The sequence below is a fragment of the Ylistrum balloti genome, unplaced genomic scaffold (genome assembly GCF_031769215.1).
Source record: "Ylistrum balloti isolate Yb309-2 unplaced genomic scaffold, AGI_CSIRO_Ybal_v1 Utg369944, whole genome shotgun sequence".
Lineage (NCBI taxonomy): Eukaryota > Metazoa > Mollusca > Bivalvia > Pectinida > Pectinidae > Ylistrum > Ylistrum balloti.
The window spans coordinates 16,223-37,081 of record NW_026782050.1 but is presented as its reverse complement, the minus strand read 5'-3'; the positions used below and the strand labels follow the sequence as shown (position 1 = coordinate 37,081).

The window sequence follows — 20,859 nt, the reverse complement described above, 5'->3', positions numbered from 1 at the left end:
CACCTGTATATATAACAGATACCCTACTGTGTATACACTCTAACATTACGTGACTTCCCCACCTGTATATATAACAGATACCCTACTGTGTATACACTCTAACATCATGTGACTTCCCCACCTGTATATATAACAGATACCCTACTGTGTATACACTCCAACATCATGTGACTTCCCCACCTGTATATATAACAGATACCCTACTGTGTATACACTCTAACATTACGTGACTTCACCACCTGTATATATAACAGATACCCTACTGTGTATACACTCTAACATCACGTGACTTCCCCACCTGTATATATAACAGATACCCTACTGTGTATACACTCTAACATCATGTGACTTCCCCACCTGTAGATATAACAGATACCCTACTGTGTATACACTCTAACATCATGTGACTTCCCCACCTGTAGATATAACAGATACCCTACTGTGTATACACTCTAACATCACGTGACTTCCCCACCTGTATATATAAGAACAACATACCATATTTATCATTAACAATATTTTATTGTTCGTATTGTTGACACTTCAACATAAGGTATCACCCATTCTTAAATTTTCTTTCTGTCATACCCTGAATTTAAGCAACACTAAACATAACACACTTGGTATACATTACTTCCTTCATACACACCATGCCATACTAGTTATATATTCTATTCATCATTAACATGTAACTATATCCTTGGTATACATGATATACCCACTTTATCACACAGTCACTTGTATTCAGTATTTCCATATACATACATCACTGTTATGTAAGATTTAAAACAGCCAGATAAGCAATTAGACACTTGACATTATCACAGTCCATATAAAACAGCACCGATATACTTAATCATATCTAGCTGGTCCAGGACAATATTGTACTGTAAGAAATTAATGTTCCACATTCCAAGCTACCAATCAACATACTTCCATCATTATACATTTTACATATAACAGCAATGAAAAGGATAAAAAATTATTCCAGAGAAACCTAAGGGATAATATGGTGGTAACCTCGGTTACAGTGTGCAGTATGGTGGTAACCTCGGTTACAGTGTGCAGTATGGTGGTAACCTAGGTTACAGTGTACAGTTTGGTGGTAACCTAGGTTACAGTGTGCAGTATGGTGGTAACCTAGGTTACAGTGTACAGTTTGGTGGTAACCTAGGTTACAGTGTACAGTATGGTGGTAACCTAGGTTATAGTGTACAGTTTGGTGGTAACCTAGGTTACAGTGTACAGTTTGGTGGTAACCTAGGTTACAGTGTACAGTTTGGTGGTAACCTAGATTACAGTGTACAGTATGGTGGTAACCTAGGTTACAGTGTACAGTATGTTGGTAACCTAGGTTACAGTGTACAGTTTGGTGGTAACCTTAGATACAATATAAATGATAGTAGGAACCTTGACAAAGAAGTAATGTGGCAGTATTCACGGTAACAGTATATAACAACGAGGAAAATGAAATGTGAATATACCTTTCTAATATGACCTACATAACTTGATGGAATTGTCTTGAAATAACACACAAACGTAGAGGAAAATGGAGGACAATAAATATAACATAGTGGTACAGAACTATGATTATAGGGTCAGTATTTAGTACCACTTATAATAGTAAACATGATCAACTGACATGTTTTCCAGCACTTGTAAAAATGTTTGATTGAATCTGGTAGTTATAAAGTAGGAGAAACTGAGGTGAATTCTTTTCAAAATGCCATCTTGTTGAACAAATGGTACAAGTGTTGAATGTTGATTAATGAATTGGTTGGTTAGATGATGTATTCTGTGTTCAGCTGACTCGAGGGAGGATGACCTTTAACCCTGTCTTTGGTGAGACTCACATATTTAAAAAGTCAAATCAACAAAACAAAAATAAAGCAATAAAAAGCGAAACTAAAACTCACATCAATCTCAACTGAAAACGCAATTTAACAGCTTAGAGAGTTAATACAGCTCACCTAGTGTGGCTTCTAAAACCGATTCAGTACTAAAAGTGAATACAGCTCACCTAGTGTGGCTTCTAAAACCGATTCAGTACTAAAAGTGAATACAGCTCACCTAGTGTGGCTTCTAAAACCGATTCAGTACTAAAAGTGAATACAGCTCACCTAGTGTGGCTTCTAAAACCGATTCAGTACTAAAATGTCATGTAGTTACATACTTTAAACCCTTTGTGATATATACATTTAAGACTCAACAAGAGGCCCATGGGCCTTAACTGTCACCCGAGTCACAATGCTTCTTGTAATATGTCAGAGAAATGATTTTGTTAAAAAAAATAATATAACTTTAACAATATGGTAGACACAATACCATGGTAATATTGTGTATACATAAACTGCTGTACCATGTAATATTGTGTATACATAAACTGCTGTACCATGTAATATTGTGTATACATAAACTGCTGTACCATGTAATATTGTGTATACATAAACTGCTGTACCATGTAATATTGTGTATACATAAACTGCTGTACCATGTAATATTGTGTATACATAAACTGCTGTACCATGTAATATTGTGTATACATAAACTGCTGTACCATGCTAAGACTTCTAACCAAGTCTGAATGAAAAGAAATTTCAATGGTTCAGGAATTTTCCAGACGTTGAAAATGTCAAAAAGTTTAAGATGCATAAAGCACGATGTAGGATGAAAGGGAATGCAATAGGTCACCCTAGGAATTTGTCTCAGGTGACCTAACAAAAGCTGTAGAGAATATTTGTTTTGATTACAAAATAAAACCCAGCAGCAATTCAGTGTTTTCCACCATCATTATTCAGGTGGAAATCTGTCTCCTATTTCCACACCATCTTAAAGACTTGAGCTAATTCCAGAGTCAGGTTGGTGACTTTAAGAACCTGTAAAGAAACATCGGTGATATATAACACAAGTTTTAACTCCGGTTAACTTCGGACATAAAACAGGAAGCCAATTTATGGTCTTTTATGTTAGAATAGACATGTCAACTGTAGTTAAAGTTGAAAAATTAACGATTCTGAATGTTTGATCAGCCTGAAAAGTAATGAACACGTCATCAGGATCGTTATTTGTACTGCATGTTTTCATTAGGTTTTGCTGAAATGCCTAAAATAGTACTGAAATTAGTATCCATGACATCAGAACAGGACTGAAATCATCCTGGTGAAAATATGATGGAGAAAAAATAGGATTTGCTTCACACAAAGAAACGTGTTTCCACCATGCAGAAACATTTTTGTAAGTCCTCAGATGAATAATGTTTGTGAGATATCTCTCTACACTATTCTGAGCTGCGACTGGCTGATATTTGAGTGTGTGTTTATGTGTGTCATATAGTAGGGTGCGTGTGTTAGGGTGCGTGTGTTGTCAAGTTGTTTGTATATGTATACAGATAATCTATCTAGATTACAGTAATAAAGAATCTGAGTTTGTGCTAAAGCTGACTTAAAGATATCATCACACATCCTCTTTATCACAATTTCATTTTTTTTTTTTTGTGCAATAACTAACCAAAAACATATTTTACACATATCTCTTTGGTTCTGGACTGACCTTGAAATTGTCATCATACATATTTTTCACTGCCTGTCCATTCACTGTAACTGATGCTGGTCTTTGTTCCACACCGTAAACTGTTATGTTACCCCAGGTCACAGAGGTGGTGTAATTATTCTGTAATATCTGACTCTGTAACACTTGCTGAAATCACAAATATATGTCATCATTGTAAATAGATGTTACAGAAGTTGAAATCCTGTTTGCTACATCAAATAAGTCAGAGCTTATGGTACCTGTTTTTTACCAACGGACTTTGTATGAAATTGATCTTATCTTTTATATAACACATCTTGAAGCCATTTGTTAGTTTTTCAGAAATGCACATTCCATGTCATAAAAATCAGTATACAATTTATGAGTGAATATATAGTGAATATATTTAATTGGGCAAAATCAAATTTAGGCATATTATCACTGCTTTCACACATCCACATTGATTGCTATATAGATATCATTCAGAAACTGTAACTGGTGCAAACATAATTCAGCACAATACATGTACATTCAGCACAGGGAATGCACTGTATTGTATGTACAGCACAAGAAAAGTGTTATGTTGTACGTTCAAAGTGAATAGTGCCATGTTGTACGTTCTGAATGAACGGTAACAGTTTATTGAGATTACCCCTAAGATATCTACAGTATCCTGTGATTTACATACCTCTGCCACATGGAACTCCATCATGATATATTTGCCAGAAGCATGAGTCCCTGTTGTGTAAAATGAGTAAAGACTATGTATAAATGTTAACTACAACGGTAACAGAAAATGGTAGGGTGCATGGTTTCCATAAATTGAAAACAATATATACACATTGCCTGTATAGATCTCAATCAAAAACAAATTCCAGCGATAAACGCAATACCTGTATAGAGCTCAATCAAACACACGAAATCTGTGTAGAACTCAAACACACAAAATCTGTGTAGAACTCAAACACACAAAATCTGTGTAGAACTCAAACACACAAAATCTAAGTAGAGCTCAATCAAACACACAAAATCTGTGTAGAACTCAAACACACAAAATCTGTGTAGAACTCAAACACACAAAATCTGTGTAGAACTCAAACACACAAAATCTGTGTAGAACTCAAACACACAAAATCTAAGTAGAGCTCAATCAAACACACAAAATCTGTGTAGAGCTCAGTAAAAAAACACATCAACATTCATTTCCAATATAGAGCTCACTTTAACACACATTAACTGCATAGAGCCCAATGCAGTATTGAGATATTTATAAACTTGTTTCTTAATTATTGAGTTTTACATTAAGAAATCAGTCCATACTTATTTACTATAGCATACTCACCTATCGTGTCTCCATCGTCCCAGAACAAACTTCCGTGAGCCATTCCCGTTTCATTCAGAGCCACAAGAAGACTTAAAGGGTTTTTACGGCTGTAAAAATACAATTGAACAAAGGGATCAGTAATCCAAATAACTTACAGACATCAATAAATATACATTATTTACTTGTCTTCAGAAACATTCAAACTACAGATCAATGCTACACAATGTATTACATAGTTGGCTAAGGTCAAAGGTCACATACCTGTCTGTTGTTGTCAAGGCAGGTTCCTGCATCGGTAAGATGTACCCTCCACGCACATGTAGGTTAATGTGATCAATGGGAGCAGGTAAATTTTGTACACCACCCATCACAAAATTATGCTGGCCATTGTAAAGGTCATACCATCGACACCTCGGGAAATATACATCAACAGCTGTAGTATCCTGAATTAATTAAATTAGCAGAGACTGTGTACATTTGGAGAAGTTAGTAATAATTTATTGATGAAAAATATGTATCATCTATAATACAATGAGATAGATAATATCCCAAGTATGAAGACTGAGACTGGTAGTGTAGGAGATAGGGCACAGAAAACTTTTTTTTTGAAGTAGGTCAAGGTCAATATGAAGGTCAGAGTGACCTCCTTTTGATACTATAATGTTTAACAATATCAGCTGTTTACTATGACGTTTATCAATATCAGATGTTTACTTTGATGTTTAACAATGTCAGCTGTTTACTATAATGTTTAACAATATCAGCTGTTTACTATAATGTTTAACAATATCAGCTGTTTACTACAATGTTTAACATTATCTGCCGGTTACTTTAATGTTAAACAATATCAGCTGTTTACTATGATGCTTAATAATATCAGCTGTTTACTATGATGTTTAACAATATCAGGTGTTTACTATAATGTTTAACAATATCAGATGTAATGAGGACTTCCATTTTGACTGCTTACCTTTGTAAGGACTGGTGAAATCATCAATGCCTCACCCCACAGAAACTGGCGATCAATACTGAAGGTTATCTCATCATCAGGAAACCTGACACATAGTATAGGGGAGATAGAAAAATGACACGTTAATTCAACTTTCTTACAATATGTTTGGTTTATTGTTGTTTTATGTACTACTAACAGCCAGTGTCATTAAAGGAAATACAGGTTTGGGTGTTGGAGGACAGACAGGTTTCTCTGATAGAGACCATTCGCCTGTAGCCAGTACCTAGTTCAGGGTTGAATTGAGACCCTGAGGTGGAAAGTAATAGAGAAAATCAGATGTCTTAATCACTTGTCAACCATTACTCCAAATACATAAAACTCTAAATAAACATTTTACTATATTACTTTGTCATTATGTATCATGTTTTGATGGTTTACAAAACAGAATTATAAAAACTTTAATATATACCAGCTAACTGAATGTCTGTAAAATGATTGTGTAAAAATTTATGATAAGTTGTATATCTGTTAAAATGTGATAATTACGAAATATTCCATCCCATCAAACACCATGATAGACAGTCATGAAGACCTCCTGGACTAGTTCATGTCTTTTTTGTTATAGTCTGATGATCCTCTGTACTTGTAAACATGTATATAACATGAATATGTATTTAGTAAAAACAAGAGCTGCTTGGGGACAGCAAAGCTCACCTATTGATGATATCAAATGATAATCATCGATAAGCCTTGGATTTTTTCTTCTTAATTCTACGAATCATGAAAATTGCGATCATGATCTTTAACAGTCAAGTTTAAGATTGTTTTCTGATCAAATCCAAAGTCAAAAGAGAACAATTAATGATTTAGGGTAACCTACAAATGAAATTGGAGAAAGTTCCACTCAGTACTTCTCAAAAAATTGTGATAACAAACATTCCTTGTCAAAATTTAACATGGACTCCTGTCTGCCATTTGGTCGTTCTCATCAGTCCTAAAATCAGCAGGGCACAACAAGAAACCAAGGGGTACCTACATAATTTTTTTTAGAAAGATTCACTCTCCATTTCTCAAGAAATAGTGATAAACTTTCATTGCCAAAATCCATGTTGCCCACCTGTCCGCTAGTTTTGTTCTTCTGATCTAAAATCTAAAGGGTACAACTAGGGACAAAAGGGAACTTACATCTGAAATTGGTAAAGATTAGTCTAATATTTCTCCAGATACAGTAATTACAAAGTATGACTGGCAAAAATCAAGATGGCCACCTGTCAGCCATTTTCTTTTTCTTTCCAATTAGTCCTAAAATAGAGAATAAGGCACACCTACATATGAAATTTTAAAATGATCCATCCAGTGCTTTTCTAGCAACAGCAATTAACAAGAATTGTTTAAGGACAGACGACAGATAAAGGGGGGTTGGTGGTCTAAAAGTGTACTCACTCAAAGAAGAGAGGTCTGACGACAGTGTGACCCATCTGGTGACTTTTGTGAAATAGTGTGTAGAGATAGGGGAGTAGGGAGTATCGCACTAGGTACACCTCTTTAATGGCAATCATGGCATCATAGCTGAAGGCACCGGGATCCTGGTCCTATCATAAATATGTGTTATAGTACAACAGTCAAATACATGAAACAGTAAAGTTAGAAGGATTGTGTCAATGTATGTAATTAAGACAAGAATTAATCCTTCAAGTTCACCCTGAGAGATAGCAGTAACATTCTTTAACTGAAAAATGACATTTTATTTCATATAAATCTCAAGGCATATACACAACAATTTACAGCAAATGATAATTTTTGTTTGTCTGTTTAAGGGTTTCTATCCAATAATTTGAGTTTTTCCCTCAGATTTGAATAAAATCTTGTATGTTACTTTTATTCATAAAATCTAGGATAAGTATGATATTGGTCAAAAACTTTCAACATTAGCCACAGTTACAGGACTTTAAAAATCAATAAAGATCAATTTTTGTTCTGTCAAATAACTTCATTTTTCACTGTCAGATTTAACCAAACTTGGTATGTTGCTTTTTATCAATAAGATCTTGGACATTGGCCCAAATCTATCAACATTTTTGCAGAGTTTCGAAACTTTAAAAACATTGTTTCTTGGTTTCTGTAAAATACTTTCACCATAAAGATCTGAACCAAATTTGGTATATTGTTTTATATCGGAAAGACATCAGAGGATTTTGATATTGATATATAGAGTTAAACCCTTAAGATAAATGTGTTCTTTTATTTCCTTCAATTAACTTTCATTTTCACTTTTTAACAAAATTTGGTATATTGGTTTACATCAGTGAGATCTAAGGTGAGTTTTGATATTGTTCAAAAATACACACACTATCCAGTGTTCTTTAATTTTTTTTTGTCATATTTGCTGTCTCTGTCTACTTACCCTCAGTATTGGACTACAATCTTTTTCATGGATAGAACAGGTCAAAGCAGTCAAACTTAACATAGACCTTTCTATACCACTATACATCTCACTCTTACCTTCATTCCAAGAGTGTTGTGATTTCTGGAAAATGGATAGAAAGCCCCAAGCTGATGCCAACGGACACATAACTGTTCATTTGTCTCCGACCGGAAACCACAGATATCAGCACCAATCATGGAAATCCCAAACATGTTAAAGTTCAAGATTTCTATCAAAAGAAAAAGACATTGGTCCTATAGTTATCTGTCTAGTGACCACCTACTATTATGTCTCTGGTATCTTGCACTGCAGCTCTGTACCACATAAACTTGACATTAAGACTTGTGAGCAGGAAAATAACAGCCACACATTAATTAATCACCTATCACACCTTCACAGTGACTGTTTTCATTTTTAGTTTTAAAATGAAACAGAGGAAGACCATGAATATGTTTAAGGATATATGAATCAATATTTTTTTTAAATCTTTAAATCGCTGTCTGTAAGACCCCTCACCTGGTATAGAGAAGTACATGTCACTGTAAGTAGCATCATTGTCTCCTGACCAATGACCTCCAAACTGACCTTGACCAGGGAAGGTTGATCGAGATATAATAAAAGGTCTCCTGTTTCCTCGCACATTTTGCAGAGCTCTGTAAAAGTTTTATTGATCAAAATATCTTAAACATGAAAATTTCTTATTTTATATAAAAGAGCGGAGTTAATTTACAGATATATACGCATTAAAACAGCACAATTAGACGAGAGTGTATGTCAAGGTTTTGATAACTTCAGAGACCATTTTTAAAGACTTCACCTTCATTGCCATGGTATTTGTAACACTTCCATGCATGTTGCCATGGTGTCTGTATGAATTGCCTGTACATGTATGCTGCTATGGTATCAGTAGAACTTACTTGAATGTTGCTATGGTTTCTGTAAGAATTACCTGTATGTTGCTATGATATCTGCCAGACTTACCTGTATACTACTGTGGTATCTGTAACACTTACATGTATCCTTCTATGGTATAAGTAGAACTTACTTGAATGTTGCTATGGTTTCTGTGAGGCCATACAGATTGTGAGTGTTGTATGACACTGATAGGTTCTGTCGGGATGAGGCACAAACAGTGCTGAATCTCAGAGATCCTCCATCAACAGCTAAATAACAAATACCCCAAAAATTAATACAACTCAAAAATACTCTGAATGTAATACTACTATATTGTAACGTAAACTTTCTTGGATTTCTAAATGTTGAGAAACATTCCAGTTACTAAGGACATGTTTGGTAACACAGGCTAACTTGATGCTATTTTACCTCTGGACAATCATAATATAATTAAATATAAACCTTGCACATACAGCCTGTGTAATTAAAACCAGCCACAGCTACTAGTAGTTGACAGCCTGTGTAATCAAAACCAGCCACAGCTACTAGTAGTTGACAGCCTGTGTAATCAAAACCAGCCACAGCTACTAGTAGTTGACAGCCTGTGTAATCAAAACCAGCCACAGCTACTAGTAGTTGACAGCCTGTGTAATCAAAACCAGCCACAGCTACTAGTAGTTGACAGCCTGTGTAATCAAAACCAGCCACAGCTACTAGTAGTTGACAGCCTGTGTAATCAAAACCAGCCACAGCTACTAGTAGTTGACAGCCTGTGTAATCAAAACCAGCCACAGCTACTAGTAGTTGACAGCCTGTGTAATCAAAACCAGCCACAGCTACTAAGTTGTAAAATCATCCGCGGCTTAGATATGTAAATCTGTTCGTATTTACAATGACTTACCTGGCAGATAAGGGGGATTTTCCAAAGAGTTTGAGGGACATCCAGAAAGGGAACCAGCTACAAAATTGGATATCTCATTCATATCCTGAAAAAAGAGAAAGATTTAAGTATTTTAGACATTTACCCGTCCCTTTTTACTCTACACACACTTAAACACACACTCAGAGTACATGTAATGTATAGACTTATATGTAGGTATATTTATTATATTGTTAGTTTTGTATTGGATGCTGATTGGTCTACACCTGATCACATGTTAATCACAAACATCAAACTGCATTCTGTGACAATCATAAAACATTGTGTGCTCGTGCAAGTGTTCTGTGACATCATGTAATTTCAGCCAATCAGATTTGTCTGACACATGTCCCCTAAATGTCAAGTAATACAACGTTTTATCAAAGGTGTGGTAATTATGATGCTTTGGTGAATATAATGGAATAAGATGCAATTTAATTGACTCTGGTGTTGATACTATAATGTAATAGTTATGGTACTGACGTTGATATTGGTTATCATAGTGCTGTAACTGTATAATATTGATGATATTTTGTGAATATAAACGGCGTACTAACATGTTTTATAAACTGGATCATATCAACTTATTCAAAAGGTGATGAGCAACAGTATATCACTCACCATAGTGTTCATTGGTCAAGCTATAGAAACAGGTGTGTTTTCACTCTGTTATAGTCTGATGGTCAAGCTATAGAAACAGGTGTGTTTTCACTCTGTTATAGTCTGATGGTCAAGCTATAGAAACAGGCGTGTTTTCACTCTGTTATAGTCTGATGGTCAAGCTATAGAAACAGGTGTGTTTTCACTCTGTTAAAATCTGATGGTCAAGCTATAGAAACAGGCGTGTTTTCACTCTGTTATAGTCTGATGGTCAAGCTATAGAAACAGGTGTGTTTTCACTCTGTTATTGTCTGATCGTACATATACCTGCTGATAACAGCACTTGATCAACATAATGATATATCTATATTGTGAAACATCACAAAAATATTTGTATCAAAAATCTAATTTACTTACAATCCATATCCCATCAAACGCAACTTTGTCATGGAATTCCTTGACCACCTCTGTCCAGTACTCAGATGCTAAGGGATGGGTGAAATCTGGAAATAAGGTGTTGCCTGGCCATACCTACAAGTACAGGTTTGTGAACCAAGGGATTTAATTATTTTACAAAATTATTATCATTTATAAAACATACCACTTTATGAATGAAGGGATTTAATCATTTTACAAAGAGTCCTGCTATAGCATATGAACAAGTATAACATCAAAGTTTTTAACAAATGTTTTGATCAAAATCATAAAACAGAGTTTCAGAAGAATTATCAATATATATTTACTTCACTAACTTCATTATCAGTAAGGTTCAATCACAAGGAAAACTTGAAAGGACACAGTAGTGAATAGCCACAAGGTCTTATAACAGCTTACCTTACCAACCAGGGGTTTTCCAGAACTGTCCTTGATAAAGATGTCCATTTTCGTTCCAAGGTCATATGGCATGTAAGAGCCAGGCTTCTGTGTGTCACTTATTCCTGGGTCCTATTAAACAGGTAACACAATTTTATGACATGTCTATCATTCTTATTATAAAATCTACACTGGATTGGCCATCTAATATGGCAGAACATCCTCGATGCTCCACTGGTTATGATCACTTTTGCTCTCTGCACCCCTGGAACATGTCATACCAAAATCCAAGGCACAAAGCCAAGTAATTTGATTGGTTCCAGGTAAAAAATCAACTGACCAATCACAGACTGATACGCTCCTTTTGAAGATTACAGAGGAGTGATGCCCAACTTCAAAGCCATTACAATATACCGTTATGCTACCTTGAGATTTGCTTGATGTACACCAAAGGATCAAACTAGTCTTTCTGTCTTGTCCACAAGGTGTCACTCATGGAACCTTCAATTTTACCATGACATGTTCCAGGGGTGTAGAGAGGGAAAGTTATTGTAACCCCCTGAGTATCAAGGACAGGGCAACTTGGCAAGTATAGAAAACAATCATAACCAATGCTCAGAAGCCGTAACTGTTTATAAACAAAATAAGTGCTGAAGAATGTAAGAGCTAGCAAATTTAAAGAAACATAGTGTATATATCTACTGTAATTATGGCATTGTGTATATATCTATTGTAATTATGACATAGTGTAAATATCTATTGAAATTATGGCATTGTGTATATATCTACTGTAATTATGACATAGTGTAAATATCTATTGAAATTATGGCATTGTGTATATATCTATTGTAATTATGACATAGTGTATATATCTATTGTAATTATGACATAGTGTATATATCTACTGTAATTATGGCATTGTGTATATATCTACTGTAATTATGACATTGTGTATATATCTATTGTAATTATGGCATTGTGTATATATCTACTGTAATTATGACATTGTGTATATATCTACTGTAATTATGACATTGTGTATATATCTACTGTAAGTATGGCATTGTGTATATATCTATTGTAATTTTGGCATTGTGTATATATCTACTGTAAGTATGGCATTGTGTATATATCTACTGTAATTATGACATTGTGTATATATCTACTGTAAGTATGGCATTGTGTATATATCTACTGTAATTATGGCATAGTGTATATATCTACTGTAATTATGACATAGTGTATATATCTACTGTACATCATTACTTGTACCCTAAGACAAATTTACATCATACTTACCAATATCATGATGTAATGCATTCCTCGCTGGTGAAGTTTATCCACCATAGCTCCCTGGTCACCAAACTTTGCTCCTGTGGTAAAGTCAAGCTTCTTGTCCATGTAGTCAATGTCATTCCACTGTACATCCTGAAACACATTCCTTCTGACTGAAGGTCACAGATAGTTACATACAGATAGGCACTGTACATCCTGTAACATATTCCTTCTGAAGGTCACAGATAGTTATGTACAGATAGGCACTGTACATCCTTCTGAAGGTCACAGATAGTTACATACAGCTAGGCACTGTACATCCTTCTGAAGGTCACAGATAGTTACGTACAGCTAGGCACTGTACATCCTGTAACATTTACCTTCTGAAGGTCACAGATAGTTACGTACAGCTAGGCACTGTACATACTGTAACATTTTCCTTCTGAAGGTCACAGTTAGTTACGTACAGCTAGGCACTGTACATCCTTCTGAAGGTCACAGATAGTTACGTACAGCTAGGCACTGTACATCCTTCTGAAGGTCACAGATAGTTACATACAGCTAGGCACTGTACATCCTGTAACATTTTCCTTCTGTAGGTCACAGATAGTTAAGTACAGCTAGGCACTGTACATCCTTCTGAAGGTCACAGATAGTTACATACAGCTAGGCACTGTACATCCTTCTGAAGGTCACAGATAGTTACGTACAGCTAGGCACTGTACATCCTGTAACATTTTCCTTCTGAAGGTCATAGATAGTTACATACAGCTAGGCACTGTACATCCATCTGAAGGTCACAGATAGCTAGGTACAGCTAGCACTGTACATCCTTCTGAAGGTCACAGATAGTTACGTACAGCTAGGCACTGTACATCCTGTAACATTTTCCTTCTGAAGGTCACAGATAGTTACATACAGCTAGGCACTGTACATCCATCTGAAGGTCACAGATAGCTACGTACAGCTAGCACTGTACATCCTTCTGAAGGTCACAGATAGTTACATACAGCTAGGCACTGTACATCCATCTGAAGGTCACAGATAGCTACGTACAGCTAGCACTGTACATCCTTCTGAAGGTCACAGATAGTTACGTACAGCTAGGCACTGTACATCCTTCTGAAGGTCACAGATAGCTACGTACAGCTAGCACTGTACATCCTTCTGAATGTCACAGAAAGTTACATACAGCTAGGCACTGTACATCCTTCTGAAGGTCACAGATAGTTACGTACAGCTAGGCACTGTACATCCTTCTGAAGGTCACAGATAGTTACGTACAGCTAGGCATTGTACATCCTGTACATCCTGTAACATTTACCTTCTGAAGGTCACAGATAGTTACGTACAGATAGGCACTGTACATACTGTAACATTTTCCTTCTGAAGGTCACAGATAGTTACATACAGCTAGGCACTGTACATCCTGTAACATATTCCTTCTGAAGGTCACAGATAGTTACGTACAGCTAGGCACTGTACATCCTTCTGAAGGTCACAGATAGTTACGTACAGCTAGGCATTGTACATCCTGTACATCCTGTAACATATTCCTTCTGAAGGTCACAGATAGTTACGTACAGATAGGCATTGTACATCCTTCTGAAGGTCACAGATAGTTACATACAGCTAGCACTGTACATCCTGTAACATTCCTTCTGAAGGTCACAGATAGTTACATACAGATAGGCACTGTACATCCTGTAACATATTCCTTCTGAAGGTCACAGATAGTTACGTACAGCTAGGCATTGTACATCCTTCTGAAGGTCACAGATAGTTACATACAGCTAGCACTGTACATCCTGTAACATTCCTTCTGAAGGTCACAGATAGTTACATACAGATAGGCACTGTACATCCTGTAACATATTCCTTCTGAAGGTCACAGATAGTTACATACAGCTAGGCACTGTACATCCATCTGAAGGTCACAGGTAGTTACGTACAGATAGGCACTGTACATCCTTCTGAAGGTCACAGATAGTTACATACAGCTAGGCACTGTACATACTGTAACATTTTCCTTCTGAAGGTCACATATAGTTACGTACAGCTAGGCACTGTACATCCTTCTGAAGGTCACAGATAGTTACATACAGCTAGGCACTGTACATCCTGTTACATTTTCCTTCTGAAGGTCACAGATAGTGATGTACAGCTAAGCACTGTGGTGATCTTACTAACCATTATAATGGGTTTTAGACTATCCTCACAGGACAAGGACTGAGTCAAATCTAATATAAGCATGACAAGAACTTAACAGTACCGGAAGGTTGTGACTAGACAAGAACTTAATATGTACTGGAAGGTTGTGACTAGACAAGAACACAGATCAATGTAATGATATTGTCATTAGCTGGATTATAACTGGATTTTAATCACTTTTGTTTATTTAGAATTGTTATATGCCTACCTGAGGAATGCCAGCTGCTCGGACCCTGTCCGTCACAGCAAGCGTTCCGTTTGCTGTTGAATAGCCCCACCTACACAGGTGGTATCCCAGACTCCAATAGGGTGGCATGAATGATCGGCCTATGACCTCGGTGTACTGCTGGATAACAGCAGATGGACTTGGGCCCAGGAAGACATACATATCAATGATACCCCCGATAGTACGCCAGGTTATAGCTGGTGCCGGCTGGAGAATCACATCTGTCATCAGAAATCTCAATAATAACAACAGAAATGTATAATGTCAACACAAGCGTACATCATATTACGGGTATCTCTACCTGTTTGGTTACTGTCAACAGTTTCCTTTATACATTACAGCTGTATGCTGGTGTGTCTGGGTTTCATGATAAACTGACTAACAATGTACCATTAATTTCTAGACAAGGTTCAATTTTAACTCTAAGAACACATTACCCATAGCATTGCTGTTGGCTAAGAAGACACCATGACAACTTCCACCCCTGTCTTCCATCAACAAGTAAAATGGATGTGAACCGTACAGGTTGGTGTTTTCCTACAAGTAAAAAGGATGTGAACCATATAGGTTGGTGTTTTCCTACAAGTCAATCATTGAAATTTTGAAGCATCTCCTGAACAACCAATGAAAAATAAGGTAATAAATATATATATCTGGACATTGCTTCAGATATTTCAAACAAACTCTCAGAATCAACAGAATCAAGTGAACCAAGCATACTGTAAATAATCCAGCACTACCAATTATGAGTCTAACACATACTCTACTGGTGGCTAAAAGGAAATTCTTCCTGCATCAGCAACAAATCAAATCACTCAATTAGTCACTTACATGTATTTTGTATTGAGAATGATGTTGCTGACACATTTGATATACCTTTGGAGGTTGGTCCTTGTTCCACATAGTGAACTGCTTCCAATTTATATCATGAAGGAGACTGCCACGGTGCTCTCCAAGGCCATATATGTAGTAGGAGGGTAAGAATGAGGCCAGCTGGATGTACTGGTCCGTAAACAAGAATGGTGCTGTACGGTTGGTTCTCAGTCTGTAACATCACAGGTATGGTAGGGTCACTCACTCTAGAAAGACCTCTACCCTAACCATAAACATTGTGAATAGGTCAACAGTATAACATCTGAATAACAAAAGCCACTTTATCAAAGTTCCATGTCATCAATAAACAGAGATCAGTAAATTCTACTCTTGAATCAAGTTTTATAAGTGATATTTTGTTTACAATGGCATTTATGGTGAAAACTCAGTCTTATTTAATTTTAAATGAAGAAAGCAGAATGTTCATCATCAATATGAAACATTTATGATCAAATATAGATGTAAATAAGATGTGTATATCTGCACTTCTTCACATTCAATACACTGGAATAAAAAAGATAAAATGTAAAAGACCTTTCTTATCGTTGTATCATAAACTCAGCAGATCTATCTTAGCCTACTGAGATAACAAGATAAGTTTTATCTGGGTGAAAATATTTTTAGTCCTACTTATGATACCTACATGATGACAGGAACTTGGCCGGTGATGGTTTTCCTGACTAACTGAAAGTTAAATGGTTCTCCCACTTTGCTCACAGAGAAACTGTACATAGTTTTATCCGTAGTCTGAGATGATGAAGGGCCATATAAAGGAACTTCAAACCTTTTCTTCTGGGGGTCATATATCTGTAAAGTGAGACAAGATTATAATGATATCTGTTACCAGTCATCCTCAACCATTAATCTGTTATCATTACAGTCATCCTCCACCATTAATCTGTTATCACTAGTCATCCTCAACCATTAATCTGTTATCACTACAGTCATCCTGAACCATTAATCTGTTATCACTACAGTCATCCTCAACCATTAATCTGTTATCACTACAGTCATCCTCAACCATTAATCTGTTATCACTACAGTCATCCTCCACCATTAATCTGTTATCATTACAGTCATCCTCCACCATTAATCTGTTATCACTACAGTCATCCTCAACCATTAATCTGTTATCACTACAGTCATCCTCAACCATTAATCTGTTATCATTACAGTCATCCTCAACCATTAATCTGTTATCACTACAGTCATCCTCAACCATTAATCTGTTATCACTACAGTCATCCTCAACCATTAATCTGTTATCACTAGTCATCCTCAACCATTAATCTGTTATCACTGTCATCCTCACCATTAATCTGTTATCACAGTCATCTCAACCATTAATCTGTTATCACTACAGTCATCCTCAACCATTAATCTGTTATCACTACAGTCATCCTCAACCATTAATCTGTTATCACTACAGTCATCCTCAACCATTAATCTGTTATCACTACAGTCATCCTCAACCATTAATCTGTTATCACTACAGTCATCCTCAACCATTAATCTGTTATCACTACCATTAATCTGTTATCACTACAGTCATCCTCAACCATTAATCTGTTATCACTACAGTCATCCTCAACCATTAATCTGTTATCACTACAGTCATCCTCAACCATTAATCTGTTATCACTACAGTCATCCTCAACCATTAATCTGTTATCATTACAGTCATCCTCAACCATTAATCTGTTATCATTACAGTCATCCTCAACCATTAATCTGTTATCACTACAGTCATCTTCAACCATTAATCTGTTATCACTACAGTCATCCTCAACCATTAATCAGTTATCACTACAGTCATCTTCAACCATTAATCTGTTATCATTACAGTCATCCTCAACCATTAATCAGTTATCACTACAGTCATCCTCAACCATTAATCTGTTATCACTACAGTCATCCTCAACCATTAATCTGTTATCACTACAGTCATCCTCAACCATTAATCTGTTATCATTACAGTCATCCTCAACCATTAATCAGTTATCACTACAGTCATCCTCAACCATTAATCTGTTATCACTACAGTCATCCTCAACCATTAATCAGTTATCACTACAGTCATCCTCAACCATTAATCTGTTATCACTACAGTCATCCTCAACCATTAATCTGTTAATCACTTTCAACCATACATTTGTGTGGTATATAGTTTTCCATGTTTTTTATGAAGATATCGAGTAATATCATGTGTTTTTCGGTAATTTGTGAAATTAAAATTACATCTCTCATTTTTGGGACAGTTATCTCAAAAAGACTGAGAATTCCACTACATATTCTTCAGTATTACTTTCCGGATACTCCTCCCTACCTTTATCCTAAGTGTGTAGTCTGTTCTATACGTCACATCCACCACTGCCGTCATGATGTCATTGGAATAGTAAGAGTTAGTTTTTCTGGAGATCTGAACTCTGACCCCAGTGGGGTGGTAGTTTACACTGTCTACTATGTAGCCTGGATAACCATCTGGGTAGAAGCACCAAGGAACACCGAGTGGAAGGCCTCTGACAGGATTAGAAGCATTCAACACTGGGTGCCAACAACATCCCCTTTTCTGACACCTGTCCTCTGTCACAAGTCCTTCAGGGTAACAGTCAAATTTCTCACTATCCTTAAAGTTGTTACAGTTATCATTGACTCTCAGTCCAGGCTTTAAACCTTTCTTTTTATCTGTAAGGTTCTGTTCCAGATCTGCTTCCACAAGATCGTCAGTACTGCCTTTGTTTAACAACTGAGATGTGATTACAAATGGGCCTGCCTTATCAATATTGTAGCTGCCTCCTTGGAAAAGCTTTCCTTTGAACTGTTGCTGATCGTTTTCCAAGTTATTGAGGAAAACTAGTTGTAAATGCAGAACTATGGAAAAGTTGAAGTACAGCAGCACGCTTACTAAACAGAAGAGGGCTGTAAATGCCAGCAAGTCAAAACGGGGCTTCATCTTGATTTCTCACCAACTATTCTCCTTCGACTATGGTGTCTTCACATTGAACTTATAACCTGCAGAGGAAAGGGATGATATAATTAATTTGGAAATATTGTCTCCAGCAATTAAATAACTAGCTTTATTATGAATTATATATCTCTGTAGGGGAACTGTTAAAAAACAAATGAATTACATCACAACTGGAGAGAATGAAGTTTTCTACATCACAACTGGAGAGAATGAAGTTTTCTACATCACAACTGGAGAGAATGAAGTTTCCTACATTACAGCTGGAGAGAATGAAGTTTCCTACATCACAACTGGAGAGAATGAAGTTTTCTACATCACAGCCAGAGAGAATGGAGTTTTCTACATCACAGCTAGAGAGAATGAAGTTTCCAAGCCATGTAACGAGTAAATCAACAGTAAACAAAACAATAGTTCAAACTATTTAAGGTGCCAGTAAAGAAATTCTATTTCATAGTAATTGCAGTCTTTATCTTGAAACTGTCAGCATTTGCTCCTTTCATGACATAGGAAACTCCAAATCAAAGGTAACTAAAGCTCTTCATAACCCTGTCCTCTGTTCTTGTATGAAGTTTATACCTTAATGCATTCAAATGTCATCTTCCAATCCTTACGAAGTAAATTGTACATTAGGTAGTGCTACATATTTTATATTAGTGGTGTAACAGGAAAGACAGTATACCTCACCTGGGATCAAACCCCAGACCATGAGCTTCACTGACTACCTGTACTTAAAGCTACCCATCAATCTAAATGGTAAATCCTTTATTTCTTCTGATTTAATGTAAAGATAAAATGTGACCATATTCCGGTGTACAATTGAACCAGGCCACACTTGTCCAGCTTTTAATAAATGTGTTCAACTCTGAATACTATGTTTATTGTCCATCAATCCAGGTTATGTAGCTCTAACGAAGCACCCCAATCTTATATTTCTACACATGTATCTCAACCACGGTGAAACTGATGACTATATGTGTGACCCCTCGCTTAATCATCCTCATAATAGTCTGGATGTTTCAAAGATTTTAAACCTCACAAAAATCTAACAATCTACACACTGTACCAAATGAGTTACAAACAGTAATGTACATAGATCGATACATTGCCTCTAGCGAAACGAAACATGCACAGACGTATAGAGGTAGCTGTATGAAGGCATTCCTTCAAAGAAATGAATGCACAATTAAAACCGAGATTCCAAAAGTGGTTACCTGGCAATGATCGTACCCTTCACTGACAGACAGAACCACATATCTGAATAATGGAAACACTAGTAAACTCGCCAATCAACGTAGAAAATGCACAAATAATTAGATACTGCAGACTGACATGCAGTACCGTGTCAAGAACATGGGGTCAATGCAATCACAAAGTAATCACAAGGGTGTTAGATATGGTCTGTTGCTCATCGTCAGCTGATAAGCATGGAGTCTGACACACACACTTGACACTCTGAACGGTTACAATACAGCATCCGCGTTTGTTAAATCATGCTTTCTCATTGGTACAAACCTGCAACTTTAATATACGATGAATTGATTTGATAGACTGTCAGACGAAAGCTACATGATTGATATTAGACTTCAATGAAAAGTTCACTCTGAATTGCCTCGCTTCCTCACTGTATGTGTGTTTACAAACATTAGCATGCATGTGACTCCATAACAGGAGAAATCAAGATCTTTGGAACGCTTTTCGCTCAGAGACATTCCTGCCTTTTCCTGTAAGAAACAAATCTCCAAGATTGGCGCGATTACAGTCTCCGTCTATTGATCTTGTTAAGAAATCTTTGACTTTATACTTATAATTTACTTTTACCGGGATTTGTTCGTAACTTCAGTTTAAATGTTG

The 20,859-nt window shown here is 36.2% G+C and overlaps 1 protein-coding gene across 1 annotated transcript; it reads right to left on the bottom strand.

The window, feature by feature from the left end:
* Positions 1 to 502: 502 nt before the first annotated feature.
* On the bottom strand, positions 503 to 20,606 carry LOC132547258 (lysosomal alpha-glucosidase-like). Its single transcript, XM_060211022.1, has 20 exons — positions 20,521 to 20,606; positions 18,367 to 19,052; positions 16,684 to 16,847; positions 16,044 to 16,212; positions 15,605 to 15,704; positions 15,150 to 15,388; positions 12,755 to 12,883; positions 11,477 to 11,587; positions 11,060 to 11,173; positions 10,025 to 10,109; positions 9,275 to 9,392; positions 8,746 to 8,882; positions 8,307 to 8,458; positions 7,248 to 7,396; positions 5,823 to 5,907; positions 5,114 to 5,295; positions 4,871 to 4,959; positions 4,217 to 4,266; positions 3,550 to 3,696; positions 503 to 2,876 (listed from the first exon to the last, which is right to left on the bottom strand). Exons 2-20 carry the CDS (start codon positions 18,991 to 18,993, stop codon positions 2,814 to 2,816), a joined length of 2,910 nt encoding a protein of 969 aa, XP_060067005.1. The 5' UTR covers positions 18,994 to 19,052; positions 20,521 to 20,606; the 3' UTR covers positions 503 to 2,813.
* Positions 20,607 to 20,859: the final 253 nt, after the last annotated feature.

Coding starts and splice junctions, on each gene's coding strand:
- LOC132547258 (XM_060211022.1), bottom strand. CDS start 18,993: ATGAAGCCCCGTTTTGACTTGCTGGCATTTACAGCCCTCTTCTGTTTA. Junction 11,588..12,754: donor TGCATTACATCATGATATTG/GTAAGTATGATG, acceptor CCTGTTTAATAG/GACCCAGGAATAAGTGACAC. Junction 8,883..9,274: donor GAAACCATAGCAACATTCAA/GTAAGTTCTACT, acceptor AAACTTTTACAG/AGCTCTGCAAAATGTGCGAG.